The sequence below is a fragment of the Chionomys nivalis genome, chromosome 3 (assembly GCF_950005125.1).
Source record: "Chionomys nivalis chromosome 3, mChiNiv1.1, whole genome shotgun sequence".
In the NCBI taxonomy this organism is placed as follows: domain Eukaryota; kingdom Metazoa; phylum Chordata; class Mammalia; order Rodentia; family Cricetidae; genus Chionomys; species Chionomys nivalis.
In genome coordinates, this window is record NC_080088.1 from 120,100,746 (window position 1) to 120,117,232 (window position 16,487).

The 16,487-nt window shown below is 49.1% G+C and overlaps 2 protein-coding genes across 6 annotated transcripts in view; one reads left to right on the forward strand and one right to left on the reverse strand.

The window, feature by feature from the left end:
• Positions 1–2,862, forward strand: part of Rnf10 (ring finger protein 10) — a 40,732-nt gene extending 37,870 nt beyond the window's left edge. For 2 of the 4 annotated variants that reach the window (XM_057763867.1, XM_057763868.1), the window contains exons 15-17: positions 1,940–1,997; positions 2,082–2,243; positions 2,562–2,862. In XM_057763867.1, the coding sequence (XP_057619850.1) occupies positions 1,940–1,997; positions 2,082–2,243; positions 2,562–2,638 (297 nt within the window). In that variant the 3' untranslated portion in view covers positions 2,639–2,862. The remainder of the gene's footprint in view (positions 1–1,939; positions 1,998–2,081; positions 2,244–2,561) is intronic. The other 2 variants (XM_057763869.1, XM_057763870.1) reach the window with 1 other exon arrangement.
• A 714-nt stretch (positions 2,863–3,576) lies between these two features.
• Positions 3,577–6,411, reverse strand: Pop5 (POP5 homolog, ribonuclease P/MRP subunit). Of its 2 annotated transcripts, XM_057763899.1 has the most exons (5): positions 6,364–6,411; positions 6,145–6,287; positions 5,109–5,258; positions 4,846–4,929; positions 3,577–4,763 (listed from the first exon to the last, which is right to left on the reverse strand). In XM_057763899.1, the coding sequence occupies exons 1-5, from the start codon at positions 6,381–6,383 to the stop codon at positions 4,651–4,653; spliced, it is 510 nt and encodes a 169-aa protein (XP_057619882.1). In that variant the 5' UTR covers positions 6,384–6,411; the 3' UTR covers positions 3,577–4,650. The 2 variants fall into 2 exon arrangements, with proteins under 2 accessions (XP_057619882.1, XP_057619883.1); XM_057763900.1 differs by lacking the exon at positions 4,846–4,929.
• Positions 6,412–16,487: the final 10,076 nt, after the last annotated feature.

The following is a 16,487-nucleotide window of genomic DNA, read 5'->3' on the forward strand; positions in this document are numbered from 1 at the left end:
TTCCATACCCAGAAGAGGCATATTGAGGACAGTAGTATTTTCTCTGAACAACCAATGTCACATCCAGTAAATGCAGTGGTTACCATGTCTAATACTCCAGGATATTGCTCTCTCCCCACTTGTTCCAGTGTCCTTCCTCATTCTCAGTTCAGGATGCTCTCAGAGATTCCTTACATCTAGTTTTTAAGTGTCTTCAGCCTCTTTTGGGCCATTATAGTCTTGTTCCCCTTGAATGAGTGGTTTTGAAACATCCAGACCAGTTTGTAGTTTTGCCATCTAACTCAGGCTGGCTTTGAACTTCAGATTCTCAAGCCTCAGCCTCCTGAGTGCTGGCATTGCAGGTGTGCACCACCACTCCTGGCCTTATAGTTTAGATTTGTCTGTTTACTCATGACTAGTTTAAGATTAAACACATAAATATTTCTTGGAGAATAAATATTGGTGATGCATTCAAAGTGTCTTTTAAAAATGAGTCCAGCCCTGGGTTTGAACCCCAGCACCATTTTTTAAAAAGGTAGAATCAGATGTCATAATATTCAGATTTAAAAATCATGAACTCTAGGAAGATCACCACAGTAAAAGATAAAGGTTACTTAAGAGCATGCCTGAAATCCCAGCACTTAGGAGGTAGACAGGAGGATCAAGAATTCAAGACCAGCCTTGGGGTATAGAAGACCCTCAACAACAAGAAACATTACCCAGGGAAACTAGCACTTGCTAGCACCACAACTTATCCTGAATATTCGTGTCACGCTTTGGGACACAAGCTTTAACTTAAGGCAGGCCCGCTTGAACCCTATGCTGGGTGTGGGTAGAGTGGAGTAGAGAGATCCTCTGTGGTTTCCTCAGTGCAGAAGCCCATGCCTATAATCCCAGTACAAGTTCCAGCTCAGCCCAGGCTATTAAAACAGGAACAAACACTGGTAGGATACATACAGTGACCACAGTTAGAGCTGGCCTTACCATGTAAACGAAGACAGTTCCTTAAGGGCAGAGGGACTGTTGTGACTTACTATACTTAAGTAAGATGCGGTCTGTGGCCACATCTAAACAGTGATAATTGAGATATTTGGAAAGTAACAAGGGGTAAAAAGTACTGTTGGGCTTTTACAGAGTAGGAGGCTCAGTTATCCATATATATGCTTCGTTAAGTTGGATGGTGGGCTGGGTGTGGTAGCAAATGCCTTTAATCCCAACAGAGTCAGGCAGATTTCTGTCAATTTAAGGATAGCCTGGTTTACACGGTAAGTTCCAGAACAGGACAGCCAGGGCTATGTAGGGAGACCTGCCCGCACCCACCTCCAAAAAATAAAAATAAATTGAAAAAGTATACTGTATATGCTACTTACCCTAAATTTTGTTTTTTAAAGATTTATCCATTTATTATATATACAGTGTTCTGCCTGCACAGAAGAGGGCACTAGATCTTACTATCAATGGTTGTGAGCCACCATGTGGTTGCTGGGAATTGAACTCAACCTCTGGAAGAGCAGCCAGTGCTCTTAACCTCTGAGCCATCTCTCCAGCCCCCTAAATTTTGTTTTTTTGAGTTGGCATCTCTAGGCTCCATACTAGCCTTAAACTCATATAGTCCTGACTGGTTTTGAATCGTAGGTAGTTTTCCTGCCTCAGCCACCCAAATATGGGGTTATAGGTATAAACCACAATGCCAGCTCAGGTATATTTGAAGTGCGTTGAGAACGACAGGAAAGAACATCAGAAATAGTATTCCTGATTTAAACTGTAAGCACCGCTTGTGCTATCCTTGGTATTCTTCACCTGTTTCCTAAGGAGTAAAGTCCCTTGGGGTACACCACTGTCCCTTCAGTCGTGGCAGAGAAGACATGACACTTTAGAGAGGAGCTGAGAGTCTGGGGGCTGATGCTGGGGAAGGTATTGGTCAGACGTTCACGTTCTCCCTTTTGTCCCCACTTGGCAGATGCTGAGGGTCGGGAAAGCAAAAGCAGATGTGTGGCCCAAAACCGCTCCAAAGAAAGGTGAGAGCTGGGCAGGAAAGGGCAAGTTAGGACCAACTCCTTTCAACAAGAAAGAGCTCTAGAATTTTAACATTTGTTTTTTAGATGAGAATAATAGCTTGGTTCCTCCTGCCCCTGTGGACAGCGATGGGGAGAGTGATAACTCTGACCGTGTTCCTGTGCCCAGTTTCCAGAATTCCTTCAGCCAAGCTATTGAAGCAGCCTTCATGAAGTTGGACACACCAGCTACTTCAGACCCTCTCTCTGGTAAGGGCGGAAACTCACTCAGCACTGGGCTCAGGCTTAGCCACATATGCTGCTGTTCCTGCCGGTATTGAGGCTTTGGGTCTTGTGTGTTCTATAAGAGCAACAAGTGCTCCTAACCACTGGACCATCCCTCCAGCCCCTAGGCTGTAGACACTTGAGTTGGTTGAGGGTGGTTGCAGACATTAACCTCAGTGCTCACCTGACACCCGTGTCATTAGGCAGGGATGGGGTGACAGTGAGATTCCAAAGCCTGCTCACTCAGCTGTGAGAGAAGCAGGCTGGGGTGGCGGTGTGGGCTAAGACTGCTGTTTCTTTCAGAAGACAGAGGAGGAAAGAAACGGAAGAAGCAGAAACAGAAGCTCCTATTCAGCACCTCGGTTGTCCACACCAAGTGACACTACTCACCCAGGCACCTTCTCCATCTGGTTTCTTTTTTGTGCTTTTGTTTTGCTGCTGTAATTTTTAAGTATTTGAGTTTGAACAGATTGATTAGCTTGGGGCGGGAGGGGGGTTCCACAATGTGAGGGGAACCAAGAAAATTTTAAATACAGTGTATTTTCCAGCTTCCAGTCTTTACACCAAAATAAAGTATTGACACTCACAAGAGACATCTTCCTGACCTTAGTTCATCTGTAGGTTGTCTTTTTGATTCAGATGTTAATTTTCTCAACCAAAGTCTGTGTGGTCTTGTTTGGGCTTCCTGGCTTGCCAGCACAATTCTGTGGTCGGTTAAAATAGTTGAATCTCTCCTATATGTTAAATTCTCCTTGTCAAAGATCCAGAGGCCTAGGATTAAGCAGGATTAGGATATCTATATCTGGTTTAACACCTATGCTTAGGGAACTGCTGTGAGCTCAAGGCTGGGTGGCTACAGGAGAAATAAAAAGCAAAAGAATTAGAGGTTTTTCTTGTAGGAAGTGGCTACTCTGACCAGATCTCAGCTGGCAGCTAGGCCCAGGGTAACTTAGCCTTTGCACTTAGATATATGAGTTTTGCCTGGTGATTCTTTAAGAGAAGCTTCAAGAAACCTCTGGACCCTGTCACACCCCCTAATAGCTTTCAAAAAAAAAAAAAAAAATTTGCCTTCGGGCATGTCTGTGTGTTGGATCCTCCTGAAACTGGAGTTACCTCACATGTGTTTGTGAGAATGAGTGTGTGGGAATTGAACCCAGATCCTCAGGAAGAATGATCAGTACTCTTAGCTTCTGCCCCCAAGCTTCTTTTAAGTGACAGTTGTTTAGTGGAGGCATAAAGGATATCTTAGGGTTCCTATGGCTGTGAAGAGACACCATGACCACAGCAGCTTTTATAAAGAAAACATTTAATTGGGGCTGGTTTACAGTTTCAGGTTTCATCCATTATTATCTTCATGGTGAGAAGCATGGCAGGGCAGTGCTTCAACAGATACGGTGCTGTGAATTTTATATTTTGATCCACAGGCGGAGGAAGCAACTGTGAGCCATACTAGGTATAGGTTGAGGCACAGGAACCTCAAAGCCTGCTGCTGCAGTGACACAGTTCCTCCAACAAGGCCACAACTCCTAATAGTGCCGCTCCCTATGGCCACGCTTGCAAACAGGAGTTTACAGGGGCCGTACCTATTCAAAGCACCATACAGGGTGAGTCCATAATCGTCACGGAAAGCATGGCAGTAGACAGGCACACATGGTGCTGGAGAAGGAGGCAGAGAGCTAACTGGGAATAGTAGGCTTCCCAAACAGTCCCGCTATCTGGGAACCGTCCTCATTCAAGCCAGCAATCCTCCCAAGTGCTATCCCGCCTCACGGGGCCAGCTGAAAGCTTCAGTTCTTATCAAGCCGCCTGATTAGTGGTCAGGTGGGTATCCTGGTGTCCGCAGTCCCAAAATATACTGAGCCGACCCTAGATTATGTCATTGTAGTTGGTGGTTAGTCACCAGTATTTCTGCTTCACACGAGTCTTCCTCACCCCCAACACTTCTCTTTAACCGTGGCTGTTCTGGAACTCACTCTGTAGACAAGGCTGGCCTAAAACATCTGCTTACCTCAGCCAGCCTGGTGTTGGGATTAAAGGCGTGTACCACCATGCCTGAATTCTTACATTAAGGGACTAGGAATATTTAAAATTCATCTAATACCACACAGGAGCACATTCAAGGCCAGTGTGATAGAAAACAGAGACCTGGTCAAGCATGAATTATATAAATACTTTATGTAGTTTAGGAATGTTGTTTTGGAAGCCAAGAATATTTATTCCACCCACTCAGCTCAGTGGTTACATAGGAAACGTCTGTACAGAGCCTCTAGGACCATGGATGGTAAAGGCAGCCATGACGGGTCACCTGTGCTCTGGCTCATAGTTTGGAGAACTATGGGGTGCTGCTGCCAACTCCAACTTCCTGATTCCACAAGCGGGCCTAGAAACAGGGTCATTCTATTGCTTCTGTGGTGTCCTCACCAGCAATGTCTGAGAGCTCTTCGGACGGCTCTTTCTCCAGTAGACAGCTTATCGAGAAAGACTTCTTAATGGTTTCCCGTTCCCCTAGAGGAGAGAAAGATGTCCTTGGGCATCACCTTACCCGCTGAGCCTCAGTCATTGCTTGCCCTGGCCGACTGTTGCTTACCTTCATCAGTGCAATTCTGCAGCAACGGCAACAGCTGTCTCCGGTTGTACCTTATTAGGAATTTCTGACAGGTTCTAATTGTACCTGGCACATGAAGAGCTTTTGTGGACAACAGTTTGTGAAACAGTCGCTGTCTTTCGGGGGCAGGGGCGGATGGAAGGCCATCTTGTGGGACAGCAGGAGATTTGGCAACTGTCCCCACTGAGCTCTGAACTGATTACTTAAGAAAACAGCCACTGTACACAAACTACCACCACTCTTACCTCCCACGTGCAGTGTGTTGAGAAAACACGAGTACCGGTGTCCTTTGCTCTCCAAATGCGTGATGAAAGGGAGAGCTGACCACAAAAGCCGGTAGAACTCCTTTCGGCATCGAAGTAGCACTACTCCAGTGTAGGCATTGACGTAGCGAACTACGGTAGGAAGAGAAGGGAACAATCGGAAAACTCCCCATTCACAGAATTAAAAACAAAAACGGGCCGGGCGATGGTGGCGCACGCCTTTAATCCCAGCACTCGGGAGGCAGAGGCAGGCGGATCTCTGTGAGTTCGAGACCAGCCTGGTCTACAGAGCTAGTTCCAGGACAGGCTCCAAAGCCACAGAGAAACCCTGTCTCGAAAAACCAAAAAAAAAAAAAAAACAAAAAAAAAAAAAAAACGGGAAACCCTAGTATGTGCCAGGAACTGTTTTAGACAAAAGTCAATGGGAGTATGCATCACTGAGTAATATTTTTTAAATTTTGGGATGTTTTGCCTGCATGTATGTATATGCACCACGTATGAGCTGTCATCTTCTGGGACCAGAGTTAGTCACCATGTGGTGCTGGGAATGGAATCCTGGTCCACTGAAAACCTTGAAAGGTTTTGTTTTTCCTTCGATACGGCCCCATTATGTCATCCTGGCTGGACTACAACCACTCTCTGCCTCCCGAGTGCTACGACAAATTCATGGCCACAGTGCGCAGCTTGAAAGGGAATTTTAGGACAGACCTTCCAATGTCAAGCAGTCACTGACCACTCAGGTCAATGAATGGAGTGAGAGAGAAACTCCACCGTATTTAATCTGCAGAATTCAAGTACCGTAAAGGGCTGAAATGTGGCATTCGGAGAAAAAAGGCTTTTCCTTAGAATTCCTGCACACTCGTCCGTCAGAGGCGCTTTAAACTTTTAAAAAGGGATAAATCTGACATTTTAAAACGTGCTGACGTGACCTGTCAAATCATAGCTCTTACAAGGATTCTACATCTTCAGTTAGCCTAGTAACTTCAACTCCCTCGCCCCGGCTGCAGGGCCCCTGTACCTGCAAAGCCCACCGAGCAGGCAGCAGCGCCGAAGGTCCCGTGCACCCGGGCGATGGTGTCGCGGACGAGGCCGCCGAGCACGCGGTCGTCCAGGCTCAGGCGGCAGCGCGCGTCCTCTGACACTAGCTCGCACAGGAGGTACCTGCGGCGGACGGCAGCGGTGAGCGCGGCCGTGGCACGCGACCCCGCCGCGAGGGCTCGGGGAGGGCGCTTCTTACCTGTGCTTGTACCTCACCATGGCGTCCGCGCCGGATCCGGGAGGAAGGCGGGACTGGGCCCGACAGGCCGAGTGCCCTGTCAATCTCCACGCCCCGCCTCCCTCGGAGAGTGTAAGAGCGCATGCGTCCGCCTCGGGCGGGAGCTGGGGATTTCTCACTGAATGTCTGGATTAGTTTGTATTCCCCAACGTTGAACGGTGAATTTTGAGGCCAGTCCTGCACTTAAAGCCCAAGACTAGCCGGGCAGTGGTGGCGCACACCTTTAATCTCAGCGCTCGGGAGGCAGCGGCAGGTGGATCTCCGTGAGTTCGAGCCCAACCTGGTCTACAAAGTGAGTTCCAGAACAGGCTCCAAAGCTACAGAGAAACCCTGTCTTGAAAAACAAAACAAAAAACAAACAAACAAACAAAAAACCACTGAGACTATCGCGGGTATTGGGGCCTTTAAAGAAGTCAGAGCAGAGGTTTTTCAACCAAATACGCTAATGTTTTTAGGGGTCCTCGACAGTTGTGTGGAGGTTTTTATCAGTTGGTTTGTCAATCTCCTGCCCTCCTTCCTTCTTTTATTTCTTTGTCCCATATTGCCCAAGATAACCCCAGACTGACTGCAGCCAAGGAAGACCCCAAATTTCTGATTTCCCTGTCTCTTCCTGCCAATAGCTAGGATTACCAACGCGTACCACCACACCCAGGCCCTTTGTTTTCTATTAATAGGGATTGTGTCTCGAAAATCAGAATCAAAAAAAAAAAAAAAAGAATAGGGATTGTGTCTCGAAAATAAAAAAAAAAAAAGAATAGGGATCGTGAGCTCACAACAGCCAAGACTACACAGAGAAACAAAAGGAGGGGGATGGGTATTAATTCATTTGAATATCTTTGTGTGTGTGTGTGTGTGTGTGTGTGTGTGTGTGTGTGTCTTTAACTTCAGTTTGGCTTGGAGTTCAAAGCACTTGTGCCTCAGCCTCCCAAGGGCTGGGGTTACCCGGGTGCACCACCATGCTTGCTTGGTTCACTTCACTATCTTGTATGTAAAGTGCATGTTCTTTCTGTTGTTATTTTTGTTTTTTGAGACAGAGTTTCTCGGTGTAACAGCCTTAACTGACCTGGAACGCACTCTGTAGACCAGCCTAACCTCGGACTCACAGAGATCGTCTGCCTTTATGAGCCCTGAGGTTAAAGGCAAAGCACGTATTCTTCGGGTGCGACTGACTGAAGACTTGTGTGACATAGATAACTCTACACTCGGTCAGGTCCTAGACCCGCAAAGTCCTTGGCGAGGAGGAGCCACTGCCCCCACTCCCACTTCTCCAGGGATAGGTGCTGCTGGACCTGGGCCTTGAAGGATATGTTTTACAGCATGCCTGTTCCATGCAACATGGCTGTAAGTCGGCTTCTTGATTATATTTTCATCCCATCTGTTCTGCTACAAACTGGTTCCTCATTTGCCCAGTGCTGCAGTGTTTAAATGCGCCGCTAAGTCGGCCGGTATTCTTTGGTGGACCACACTCTCTTGTTGTCACGCGGTTCTTGGTGCCTGACTTTGTAGCGAGGTCATTTTTGCATTAGTTTTATTTATTTGTTGTATAACTGTGTAGGTGTGTACTTGCCGCGGCTGGAGTTTTAAGAGTCGGTTTTCTCCTACCATGTGCATCCCAGGCATCAAACCCAGGGGTCAGACTTGCAGCTAAAGCCCTCAGCCCTCTCTGACCTTGGTTATTTGTATATCTGTCCGGGCCTCGTCTGACCGGATGTGGTAACGTAAAGCAAGACATCGTTCACAGCTATTTGCAAGATCCGTGATAAATTCGCAATTTTCCACAGGTTTAGGGAACCAAAGAACTCTCTCTTTCGCACACTGCAATAACCAACTATCCAGAACCACCGAGATCAGCGTCCTCCTTGGCCAGTAGGGAGTGCCAGAGACCCACAGTGTGCCCGAGTTCAACCGAGCCTGGGAACAACAGCCTCACTACTCTTCCGCCTCCCTAAAAATAGCTTCCCTGACACTTCCTGGTGTCGATCTCAATCCCAACCCTGCGCCCATTTTATAGGTGCGGTTCGGGCACAGATCAGTGTCTCCTACCTAATACTGAACAGGCCCAGAATTCAACCTTGGAATCATTCGTCTCCAAAGTCCCAGCTCTGGGGCGCTCCAGTCCACTCCTGTGCTCACTGCCCATTTAGTGTAACAGAACCTTAGGCCTGGGTTCGAATCCCCGGTCTTGGTACAACGGCCAGCAGGTGCTGTCAGGGAGGACACCAAGTCCCTAGAGCTCAGCTTCCCTTCTAGTCCCGATTATTAGGAATTATTAGGATGGAGGCGTAGGTAGGATTTACTGGCACGGGCCGGCACAGTGAGTTCCTAGGGAACTAGTAAATAGTGATGAATGACTGACACCAGGAGAAAACACCTCGGTCCCGGTCAGCCGGGACGGTGCGGGCCAGACGCCCTCGGTGGGCCGCCGGCGGCGCAGCCTCTCCCGGTAGTCATTAGCCCCCCCTCCCCTCGCCTCGGATCAGCCAGCCGATAATTACACGTCTCCTAATGAGGCCGGCGGCTGTTTGCAATCACCCGGGTCTCCGCCGCGCGGGGGCGGGAGTCGTGGGCCAGCGTCAGGCCGAGAAAGGGGCTGAGACTTAGAGGCGGCCGCACGCAGGCATGACTCACGCAGGGATGGAGCCTAATCCCCGCTGAGCCCAAACCTGTGCGCGGAGCCCATTCATCACCCACCGCCTGCATCCGTGGGGTGCTGGCGCTTACTATTATTACAGCTGTCCTGGAGAGACCGGTCCCAAAACCAGGTCAGATGGTCAGATGCGCGTGGACCGGATCGGATCAGGGTGAGTGGAGCTTGGGTTCCCTCCTGTTCGGGTCTGACGGTTCCCACTCCCAAGTTGGCCCCCCCCCCTTTTTTTTTGATCAACGACAGGACGGAAGGTTAGCTCCAGCAATGCATTTTAAAAGCCTGTTTTGAAACCACTCACATAACCCATAAATGAGACTGGAAGTCCGGAGAATTCCCTAGGGAAGGGGTTGGGGTAGTTGCTAAAATGATGGTTAGGGGTCAGTTGAGATGGTTTATAGTGGAATGGACTCCCGAAATTGTCCTCTGACCTCCAAATGGGTACACGTGTCTCCCCTAAATAAATTTAAAAATCGCAGTTAGATGGAGGCGACAAGGCAGCTACAAAGGTGTGTGTGTGTGGTGGGGGGGACGTTTGCACGCACGCATCCCTAGCCTTTGCTCCTTTTCCTCTTTGAGACAGGGTGTCAGTGTGTGACCCTGGCTGGCCAGGAGTGCGCTGTGTAGATCACATCAGTCTCACATTCCCAGAGGTCCGCCTGGCTCAGCCTCCTGGGTGCTAGGAGTGTATGCTCTACTATACTCAGCTTTAGGTGCTTTTGTTTTGAGGTGCTGGGGAATGCATTGTGGGTGCTAGGCAAGTCTGCACTGCCAAGATACATCCCTAGCCCCAGTGTTACTCTTGGGTGCTTTCAGTATCGAGGGAGTCCCTTTTGGAGTCTAGATGCAATATGGAGGATGGTGATCCAGGAGACTTGAACCTGCTTGGCAGTTTCTACAGTGCCACTACTTCCTGCCTCTAAGCCTATCAACCATTTTTTTTTTGTTATTTTTAATTTTTTTTCTTTTCTTTTTTAAATTTTAATTTTTTATTTTCTTTTTATTTACTTTTGTTCTTTTTTTTATTCTTTTCAACCAATTTTCTGTAAAACAAAACAAAACAAACAAAAAGACAGCGGTATGGAGACATTTTAGATAGTCCCATTTGCTTGGCCAGGGGCCTGAGGAACCAGTTCTCGCTGCCCTGTGGACATTGTTCCAGTCCCTGGCTTTGGGGACTACAAGTCACTCCCCAGATTAATGTAAGGTCCCAAGTGCAGAACTCTCATTTAGTTCTTTTCCCACCAGGAATTTATAGCACAGAGTTTCTTTCTTTTTTTAAGTGTTTGCGTGTTTTGCCTGCGTATCTGAGTACCGCATGCATGCAGTATTTTGGGAAGCCATAAGAGGGCATCAGCTCTCCTGGAACTGGAGTTACAGATGGTTGTGAGCCACCATGTGGGTGCTGGGAACAGAACCGGGTCCTCTGGAAGAGCAGCCAGTGCTCGTAAGTTCTGAGTAGTCCCTCCAGCCCCACACAGTGATTATTATAACTCCTTATTTGACCTGGCAAAAGGCACCTCAGTGTCTGTTGGGAAGAGTCGATGTGTGTATGTGGGACTGGGCAGCCGTGGGCCAGGGATGGGCTAAATACTTTGCACAGGCTGAGTCACCTAACCATCGCAGCCACCTCGTAAGGTGTGCACTTGGTGTTACCACGCCTAGTTTACCTAGTAAGGCTGGGCGCAGGGAGAACAGTGACCTGTCTGTCTGCTCACAGGCAGGCTCAGGAGCAGCGCTTGATCCAGATAGTCTGGTGGAAGGTGTACTTGGTTTTTGTTTTAGGGGAATGGTTGAAAAGGTCTCCTTGAATAGCCCTGGATGGCCTGGAACTCGGGGGTAGGCTGGCCTCAACCTGCCTGCTTCTGCCTCCCCAGTCCTGGGATTAAAGCCCTGGACGGACATATCCAACTCTAGATAGCATGTTTAACTACAATCCATACAGCTTTTCTGTCTTTATCTGTATGGGAAATTTCCAGAAGGTGACACAGGAAGCTGCTCATGGTGACTGCCTCTGGAGAGAGGAATTAGAAGTGTTAAGTAGGAAGAGAGATTCACTTTTTATCCTGTGATTTGTTTTTTTTTTTTTTTTGGTTTTTCGAGACAGGGTTTCTCTGTGGTTTTGGAGCCTGTCCTGGAACTAGCTCTTGTAGACCAGGCTGGTCTCGAACTCACAGAGATCCGCCTGCCTCTGCCTCCCGAGTGCTGGGATTCTGTGATTTGTTTTTAAAGTCTACTGTAGCCCAGGCTGTCCTTGACTTGCTGTGCAGCCCAGGCTGTCCTTGACTTGCTGTGCAGCCGAAGGTGGTGTTGATCTTCCTGCCTTCGCTTGAGGCTTGAGTGAAGGAATCACGGGTGTGTGACATCACATACACATCATGCAGGACTGGAGATTGAACTCTGCTCAGTGAGCTACATCTCTATCCACGCCCCCCCCCAACTCCCTCTTAGTTTGAAACAGGGTCTCACTCTGTAGCTCAGGCTGACCTTCATATGTGTTTTAATACAGTGACTCATTGCATAGTCCTGGCTGGTTTGGAACTCCTCAAACTCCTCGCTAGGATTGCAGATAGGAGCCATGACCTTCAGCTCCATGACCTTCTGTATTATTTTATCTTGATGCTGGGCACTGTGTGGTCATTGCCTCCCTTTGTTAAAGTCCTAACCTCGCCAGGATGTGTGGCGGGTAGGGGGACTTTGGAGGTGACTGGAAATGATTAGGTTATGAGGTTGGAGTCTCATGAATGGAAATAGTGTCCCCATGAAGCTCGTTCACCCTTCCTGCCATGCAGGGCACACCCCAAGAAGACAGCTGCGTACAAACCAGGAAGTGGGTCCTAATCAGACACCAAGTAGGACTTGCCAGAATTGTGAACAAAAAGCGCTCATTGTTTTTTTCTTTTTTTTTTTTCTTTTTTTTTTTTTTTGGTTTTCGAGACAGGGTTTCTCTGTGGCTTTGGAGCCTGTCCTGGAACTAGCTCTGTAGACCAGGCTGGTCTCGAACTCACAGAGATCCTGCCTCTGCCTCCCGAGTGCTGGGATTAAAGGCGTGCGCCACCATCGCCCGGCTGTTTTTTTTCTATTGATTAAATTTTTTATTGATTTTTATTGAGCGCTCCATTTTTCTCTGCTCCCCTCCCTGAATCTCCCCTCCTGAAATGCTCATTGTTTAAACCACAAGGTAGTACTTTGCCACGACATTCTGAACAAATGGCTAGACACATGTATGGGTCAGTTTCCTGAGTTAAAGAAGTTCCTGGACCCAGTCCCCCAAAGTACATTATCACTAATATTCACCTCAGCTGAGGAAACAGAGCTGAGCCCGCTGAGGTGACTTGACTGGTTTGGCAAAGGGAATGCTGGGATTACAGATGAGCCAAGACACCCTGCTACTCCCTTGTTTTCCCTGAATCTGGTTTTTTTTTTTTTCTTTATGATGATTACACAGTTTCTGTCGTCCCTGAGAAGGCGCCTGGCTCACCATCCCATCTTTTCTGAGTGTAAGCTCAGAGCAGCCCTCGGAGACCTGCAGGTCCAGCCGACTCCCATTCTTGCTCCAAAGGGTAGGGCCAGTCACACTGCTCCAGACTACAGCAGAACCTCCTTGGAATCTGTCCTCTCTGTTTACCCCAGCATGATGGCTGTGTTCAGAGCTGGTGCATCGCCTCAGCTGGAGAAAGTGGCAGAGTCACAGAAGCCTGGGGTGGCCAACATCCAGGGCATGTCTGTGACGGACAGCCTCCGGGTTCGGGATGTTCCCAGCACCTTCCCACCGCTCACGCTTGGAGGGAGAAGGGCCTCAAAATAGCTGTTGCTTCCCCAGCCCGGCGCTAGGCCAGAGACAGGAATAGACATCTGGGGGTGGCTGCCTCAGCCTCCCTCAGGGCCTTTGGGGGCTGGGAATAGGCAGAGGCCAGACCCCTCCCCTAGCATGGCATGTCAGTGTCTCCATGTGGTAACCTGCCTGTGACAGGCCAAGCGTCAGCGGAAAGCGTCAGCGGTGTTCCTCCGTCTCAACTGGTCAGTCTCTAGCTCTGGCCAGACAGCGGCCATAGCCTGGTGGGTTCCAAGTGCCCTTTACCACTGCCTCCTGCAGTCCTCTTGTAGCAGACATCCAGGGTCACATGATTGAGGTCACATGGTCAGGCAGAGGCCAGAGTAATGGTGAGGTAGCCTCCTGGCTCTAGAGAGGTGGAATACGGAGAACTCAGCCTGCCTGGTCCTGCATGCTCTTGGGCCTCAATTTCCCGACCTGTAAAGTGAGTAGAATAAACTGGATGTGGTGATGGATGGCTATAATCCCAGCACATGGGAGGCTGAGGCAGGAGAACTGTGTAGTTCAGGGCCAGCCTGGAAGACTCTATCCCTTCCATACCAAATAATATTAAAATATTGAGCACAAGAAACACCTGCCTGCTAGAGCGGTTGTGATGGCCAGATGAGTTGACATGTCAATGCCATTATGATTGGTGTTTTCTTATCACACTTTTCAATCTTAAGGCATTGGGTGAGCATCTGTTATGTGCTGGGTACCACTATGAAGTCTATATTAATGTAGCTCACACAGCCGGGCGGTGGTGGCGCACGCCTTTAATCCCAGCACTTGGGAGGCAGAGGCAGGCGGATCTCTGTGAGTTCGAGACCAGCCTGGTCTACAAGAGCTAGTTCCAGGACAGGCTCCAAAACCACAGAGAAACCCTGTCTCGAAAAACAAAAAAAAAACAAAAAAACAAACAAACAAAAAAAAATGTAGCTCACACAGAAGCCTCTTCTGAACCAGCCACTATGCTAGATGTGTTTCGAGACAGAGGCAGGATGTGAAAGCCTTTCTGTCCAGCGCTCTTTGTGGGGACAAGCGGCTCCGTTGTTAGTGCTGTTAGTTCGTGCTAGGTGTCAGGTGCACAGAGAAGGGCTTGCACTCGCTACCGCTCTGCCCTGCTTTCTCAGACCTCTGCCCAGGTCTGTGTGCTTTGCAGTCTCTTGGGACGGAAAGCCCCAGTCTCGTGTCTCTCACAGCGTCCTGGATGAGGTAGCCCCAGCCAGAAGCTCCAGTCTCTGCCTCCCTCGCGTGCCTCCCTGACTGTCCCTGCCCCATCTGTGGCGGAAGAGACTGGCTGCTGAGAAGTCTGGAGACTGGATCAGCCTGCGACATCAGAGCGGGCTTCCTGGAGCTGGCTGTGTCTCAGCTGAGGAAAGGCGGTAGGAGAGGCATAGGTAGCAGAACAGCATCTGCTAGGCAGGGAAAGGACCGAGTTCCAGAAACCGAATAATATGGTGGAAGCGGGAAAGGGCGTCTAGACCACAAAGATGGCCTTCAGGAGCTTGCTGCCCACACTAAGGCGCTTGCTTCCTGTTTGCAGTTGCAGGGAAGGACAAGAGCTCAGGACGCTGTGTTAGGAATGGGCACCTGGTAGGAAAGCTCAGCAGCCTGCCGGGAGAAGAGAGACAGACCAGGGAAGTAAGGATAGAAACAGGGGCTCTGAAAAGTGTTTGGAGGTCACACTGGTGGGGGCCAGTGAGATGGCTCAGTGGGCAAAGGTTCTTGCTGCCAAGTGTGAAGACTTGAGTTCAATCCCTGGGAGCCACATGGTGGAAGGAGAGGACCAACTCTTGGAACTGAGCTCCACATATGCACTGTGGTCCATACACCCATATACATACATGCATGCACACCCATATACACAACCACACCCCCACAGACACCCATATACATACATCCATGTATACACCCCACACCCACATACACACACCCCACACCCATATACACATATGCATGCACACACACCCCACATACACACACCCATATACACACATGAATGCACACCCATATACACAACCACACCCCCACAGACACCCATATACATACATACATGTACACACACCCCCACATACACACACCCCACACCCATATACACATATGCATGTACACCCCCCCCCCACATACACACACCCCACACCCATATACACACATGCATGCACACACACCCATATACACAACCATACCCCCACAGACACCCATATACATACATACATGTACACACCCCACACCAACATACACACACCCCACACCCATATACACATATGCATGCACACACACCCATATACACAACCACACCCCCACAGACACCCATATGCATACATACATGTACACCCCCCACATACCCACACCCATATACACATATGCATGCACACCCCCCCACATACACACACCCCACACCCATATACACACATGCATGCACACCCATATACACAACCACACCCCCACAGACACCCATATACATACATACATGTACACACACACATCCCACATACATACACCCCACACCCATATACACACAGGCATGCACACACACCCATATACACAACCACACACTCCCACACAGACACCCATATACACACATGCATGCATACATCCACCCCCCCACATACACACACCCCACACCCATATACACACATGCATGCACACACACCCATATACACAACCACACCCCCACAGACACCCATATACATACATACATGTACACACACACCCCACATACACACACCCCACACCCATATACACAACCACACCCCCCCCACAGACACCCATATACACACATGCATGCATACACCCCCCCCACATACACACACCCCACATCCATATACACACAGGCATGCACACCCATCCATATACACAACCACACCCCCCACAGACACCTACCCCCACACACGCACACACATACATACACATACACAAGTAATTTATTGTGTTGTTTTTCTCTAGACAGGATCTCACAATGTAGTTCTGGCTGACTGAGAACTCACTCTATAGATCAAGCTGGCCTTGAACTCCCAGAGACTTGCCTGCCTCTGCCTCCCGAGTGCTGCGATCAAAGGTGTGCCACCATGCCCAGCTCACAAGTGATTTTTGGAAAACTAGCACTGACGACATATTGCAGCACCAAAGGTCACCCAGAAACTTTGTGACTTAAAACAGCAGCTTCTCTAGCATGATCTGCATAGTGGTCTCATGGGATGCTGGTCTAGCTGGAATGGCTCCCTTCGCAGTCAGAGTCATCCTGTGAGCTGGACCCCTGGTTGGGACAGTTCAGCCTCAGTACACCTCCATGGGACCTCTCCAATCCAGAAGCAATGGTGTCTGCGCTGTGGCACATGCTGGCAAGCCTGGCACTTGGGAGGTGGAGGCTGGAGGATCAAGAGTTCAAAGCCAACCTGTGCTACATAGCAAGACCCTGCCTCAAACCAAAAACAAAGCAGGAGTTGAGGATGTCTCGGTGGTTAAGCACTTGTCCTGCAAACATGAAGACCTGAGTTTATATCCACAGCACCTCCATAGGAAGCTGGGCTGAAGACCTGAGTTCAAATCCACAGCAACCCCATAGGAAGATGGTCATGGCTTGCATTCCTGCAACACCAGCATTTGGGATAGAAACAGGCAGAT